Below are 5,657 nucleotides of genomic sequence, written 5' to 3' on the forward strand. Positions count from 1 at the left end.
AATTGTGATCCACCCCCTCCCCTTAATTGTGATAATTAGTCTCATTAATTGTTAATTATAATACAACGAACGACACGCCCCTCTTTGATATCAATCCTTAAAATGTATTAAATGTGTTTTCCCCCATGTTTTCTTTTTCTTCCGGTTTCTCATCTTTCTAGAAACAATGCTCATCCGAATACTGTTGACTTGCTCCGCACCCTTTTATTCTTAAAGTTCACTTTTTATCCCTTTCATGACCACGACGAATGCCTTATACACATTTAAGCTTGTCTTTTATCAGAACATGTATTTTATTGAATAATTGAAATAAAAACTAAAAATCATCAAAAGAATTGAGTGTCATCTGTCTCACATAATCCCCCTTGTGCACATTTGTCTGGTATGCTACTGGAGACCATCTGGAAGATTCCATGTCCTCGAAGAACTCCTCGGATGCAGACATGACCATCTCGTTGTACTGGCAGATGTTTACGCGACGCTTCGAGTCTGGAAGTTTCGGATTTTCTTGCGGGTGGCGGGATAAACACTGAATTTTTTAAATACTAAAAAAGGATAAACATTGAAAAAGTAGTTTTTGACAGCAATGGAATCTAGAAGACTTTTTAGGACAATTAAAATTTCGGAATCTAAAACAAGAACACAATTTTTTTGAGAAAAATCTTATTTATCGAATTTCTAGAGATTTATGATATTTGCAGAGCTTCAAATTTGTATTTATTGTGTAGATAACATCAAGCGCTGCATTTTTGTAGTTGGAAGTTTTTTGATAGCTCTTCACGCTTTCGAGATACGCGCCTATAAACATTACAGGCAGTGATAGAGACGCAGAGAAGCTAAAGTGTCTGACTGTCTGCGTCTCTTTGTAGTGTCTCTAGCTTCAAAGTGATGTATCTCAATAACGTGAATAGCTATCAAACAGTTGCCAACTACAACAATGTAGAGCAAATCTATTACTTTATTTTTGTAGTTGACAATTTTTCGATAGCTACTCACGCTTTTGTGATATGAGCCTTCAAACTTTACGGAGAGACGTAAAGAAGCGAGAGTGTCTGACTGTTTGCGTCTCTTCTCCTCACTGTGTAACTTTGAGCGCCCGTATCTCAAATGCATAAAGAGCTATCAAAATATTGTCAACTACAAAAATAGAAATCGCGATTTGATCTATCAGAATATCAACAAAAAATCTGCCAAAAAGCTTATTAGACCGGTTTTATAAGCGAAAAACCAAAATTTAGGGTTAAAAAAAAATAAAATTGACGGAATTTAATCAGATTAACTCTGAAGCTTATTTTAAATGGAAAAATTATGTCTCGTATTTTGTATTTTAGCTGGAAAACCATATTCAATCACGAAACTAGCTCGGAAAACCCGGAAACGCGTTTTTAAACAAGAAAAACATTTGAAAATTTGTCAAAAAAACCGAAAAAAAATTTCAAGGACGTCTCGAAACCGGACATCTTGAAAGCAAAAAAAATTGCGTGCCAAGAAAATAAAAGAATAATAATTTTAGCTACTTGAAACGTCTCAAATCGACAAAAATTTACGTCTAGAATATTCTCTGGTTTCGAAACATGTAGAAACCAGGACATTTCAAAATCATGACATTTCGAAAAAAATTTTATCATGAATCGCGAAATATGCCTCATTTTTCAGTAGATTTTTAAATCTGGTTTCGAAATGTCTCGGTTTCCAAACTTCCGGTTTCGAAACATCCCGGACCTCATTCTCTAGTTGGACCCCTATATTTCATAATCCCCCCCCCCCCTGTTCCAGATTCTCCAAAAAGCGAGGAACACTTTTGCAAAAAGACTCCTCCTCCCTGTGTTCCCAACAACACGAATTTCCTCTCGATTCATCCGAATATACGGAAATAAAGGCATGTTTTGCTCTAAGAAATTGGTCCCCTCTCTTCGTTCTTTTTCGAAAAAGAGTTTTCGCCTCTCGGCGACAAATTGGTCTATACCGGAGCCGGACTAACGACATTCATCTACTCTTCCAAGGAAAGGGAACGTCATTCTGACACATCCGAATCAATCAATCAAGTGAAAGAAAAGAAAACTTACAGATATTATGGAATTGGGGGACACCGACTTCTTGTTTCTTCGCCTCTCTTTCCATTACGAAACCACGCAGCTTGTCGAGGTACCTGGTGGATAGTGTCATGTGGATATGGCTGTTTTCGATTGGCATTTGGTTTAGCTCCTGGAAAATTAGAAATTCGGGAAGTGCGGTGTTTTGGGATTTCCTTGATATTTCTAGGTACTGAAATTTCTTGCTAACGACCGAAAATCTTTATAAAATTGGCTCAAATTGAAAGCGCGGTTGTCCTTAAAAGTTTTGAAGAACAAAACTTTCGAAAAATTTGACTTTTACTTTTGCGTCCTTAGTTTTGCAAATAATGTTTATATTTCTGAAAAGCCGAAAACGTGAGTAATGTGTTTTCAAAAATTCTCTGCGATCAATTTCGACCGAGTTGCTATGCCCAAACGTCTAGTATTGAGGTAATTCGGGTCACACCACAAAGACTACTGTAAATATGGGTTACTGTAGTTTTCGTGGTGGGACCCAAATTGTTATAAAACAAGGATTTTGGGTACTTTTCCGAAAGCTTAATTACAAGCTGAGATTGATAAGCGGACTAATTTCTAATTCGGAAGTTCTAGGCCATCAGATAAAATTTTTAGACATCATGTCTAGACAGTGCCAAATTTCGAAAAAAAAAATTCTCCGCCCGTTTTCACGCTAGGCAAATTCTGAAAACAGGTTCTTTATTCGAAATCCTCACAACGTCAGCTTTTTAGTCATATAACTTTCACTATTCAAAATTTACAGTGGAGCGCGTTTACAGAGTCAAAAACTCACTCTTTTTTGAAAATTGAGTGAGGACCCGGTTCCAGACGGCATAACTCGGTTGAATTAAGTCTCAGAAAAAACTTGAAAATAGATTCAGAATTCTCAGAATTTCAGCTTTCGATTCATATAATTTTCACCATCCCAAATTATCAATGGAGCGCGTTTGCACAGACATTTCCGACAACTCACCCTAACCGCCTCCATACACTCCTCCTTATCCCCAAATCTCACGAAACACGTCGTCCGCGGTGTGATCCCATTGAAAAGATCAAAATTGTACTGTGCCAAACCAAGAACCGACGGAAAACGGAACAGAATTCTCATCACTTCACACCGCGACAAGTGCACATCATTCACCGTCAAATGGGCGCACACCTCCTCGCGTTGTTTCGTGAAATTCATGTCGAGCTGGAAGTCAGAAGACATTCCCGGGATACGGAGTCCGTTGAGACGGCGGAGGGCTAGACGGGCGTCAGCGAACGTCGGGTATTGGTAGAAGTAGCTGACTTTTGTCTGGAAATTTCATATTTTTGAAATATTATAAGAAGGACTGAAGTCATATTTTTCTGATTGCAAATTCCGATACTTCAGACAATTCTATGAAACTCTTATTATTGGAGCATGTCCTAAAAACAGAAAGGAGCTTTGGTTGAAGCGTTTTTCCGCACGACCGTGTAGTCCTCTCGGACAAGATTTTTCCATTCTTCCGATTTTCGTTTTTTTTTTCCAATTTATATCGTGAAAAATAGAAAAAAAACCACGCCCGGATAAAATTCGAAATTTTCCAAAAACTGGTATAAATCACGGGATCTGGGTGTGAGTACTGAAAGTAAACGCGCCCCACTAGACTTGGCGGCAAATTCAAATTTTAATTTTTTCAATTCGCTGTTTCGTTGTGGCATTTTGATACGCAGCATAATCGACCACTTTTTGAGACGATTTATGTCATTTTTTTGTATTTTTGGTCAGTTTTTCGACTGTTGCTCGTCTTTTCAAGATCAATTTTACTAAAATATGAATAAAATTTTTAAATAAAACATTTATTTTGAATTTCGAAAACTTCAGCGGAGTGGGGTTGATTTTAGTACTCACTCCCAGACCCCGCGAGAACACTAAGTGCTTTTTTTAAAATTTCAGATAATGATACTTCAGAAAATTCGAAGAATCTTTTATTATTGACGCGTATGCTGAAAATCCCGAACGCCACAATTCCCGTTTTCCTGACTCAAAGTGAACTTTGGAGGAAGAGTTTTTCCGCGCGGCCGTGTAGTCCTCTCGGACAAGATTTTTTTTTCACTTTTTCCAATTTTCGTGTTTTTTTCCAATTTAAATCGCGAAAAATAGAAAAAACCATATTGGTAAAAGCCCGGATAATTGGCGCAAAAATTAAATTTTTTCGAATTTTTTCACGAAAAAGTAAAATTTTCGACTATGATTCATAATTAGAAGGAATTCTGAAAAAGCATCAAAATTGTTCACAGTTTCGATAAAAAAATTGAAAAAAAGCCAATTTTTTAAAATTGGTTTTTTTCCTCCGGGCCTTGACAAGTATGGGGAAAACTACGAAAATTTGAGGAATTGGTCAGAAATCTTGTCCGAGAGGACTACACGGCCCAATACTTTCACCAAAGTTCCTTTTGAGTCAGGAAAACGTTGAAAGCATAGTTTTCAAGGCCCGGCTTCATGATCCTTTTTTCCAATTTTTCATCGAAAATGTGACCATTTTTGACTATTTTTCAGAATTTCTTCTAATTACTAAATGATAGTCGAAAATTTGACTTTTTCGAGAAAAAATTCAAAAAATTTCAAAAAATTTGAAAATTTGACTTTCGCGCCAATTTGCTCGGGCCAGGCCTTGACAACTATGGTTTAAAGCGATTTTTAGCATGTTCGTCACTAATAAAAGTTTTTTAGAATTCTCTGAAGTCTAGGAATTTGCAATCAGAAAAATATGACATTTTTTATTTTGCATTGCCCTAAAATCATTTTTAGTGTCCATACCTCAACTTTGGTCGGTGACTTCCTCAGCTTAATCGGATACGGATATGTTAGCTGAAAATGTTTTTTTTTCTTCTAAATATATAGATTAAGGAGAGACACTTACACAAATAAAATTATTGACGAGTGTGAAGTCAAAGTTCACGTCGACATCTCCGATCATCAGCGTCGGCTCGACGGTCGGTGCTCGTTTTGAATCCGAAAACATGTTGGTGTCAGGTGCAAAAATTTTATAGAAAAACAACTGGAATCTCTGACTAATTTAGATATTTATTCTATCGACTTGTTGGAATCGACACGTGGCCATTTAAGACGTTTCATATGGTCTTAAATGCGAAAGGTCACGTAGGAAAAATTTCAAAAAAATTAATTTTTGAAAATTTCGAAATTTTGTAGTTAGTCTGGGGCGCCTTTATTATCACTTGATATTTTTCAATTGTTATGCATGAGAGCTGATCTAGGCTGTCGCGCCTTCGGCGCATTTTCAAAAAACTTTAATTTTAGGCTCCGTTCATAAAACAGCTCGGAACAGTTCTTACAACTGCGCTCCACCGAAATGCTCTTGAAAAATGTCTCGTTTTCTCTGAGTCTCTCAATTTCGCACACTATTTCCTTTGATTTCGGTAGAGCGCGGTTGTAAGAAGCAGCGAGCCGTGGTAATAAGTACACAACACTTTAAAAACGGTTTGATGCGGAGTCTAAGCATTGAACAAATTTTTTCCATTAGACATTAGAGCAACTGAAGACGTGAGGATTCAGAATCCGATTTTTTTTTAAATTTGTCTAAGTGTAAAACTAAAATC

The 5,657-nt window shown here is 36.8% G+C and overlaps 1 protein-coding gene across 1 annotated transcript; it reads right to left on the reverse strand.

Moving 5' to 3' along the window:
• Positions 1–316: 316 nt before the first annotated feature.
• GCK72_017098 (uncharacterized protein) lies at positions 317–5,062 on the reverse strand (the record flags this gene model as incomplete). The annotated part of the gene is made up of 5 exons (XM_003093676.2): positions 317–489; positions 2,067–2,205; positions 3,046–3,369; positions 4,858–4,908; positions 4,961–5,062. 5 exons carry the CDS (start codon positions 5,060–5,062, stop codon positions 317–319), a joined length of 789 nt encoding a protein of 262 aa, XP_003093724.2.
• Positions 5,063–5,657: the final 595 nt, after the last annotated feature.

This window comes from Caenorhabditis remanei, chromosome V (genome assembly GCF_010183535.1).
Source record: "Caenorhabditis remanei strain PX506 chromosome V, whole genome shotgun sequence".
In the NCBI taxonomy this organism is placed as follows: Eukaryota; Metazoa; Nematoda; class Chromadorea; order Rhabditida; family Rhabditidae; genus Caenorhabditis; species Caenorhabditis remanei.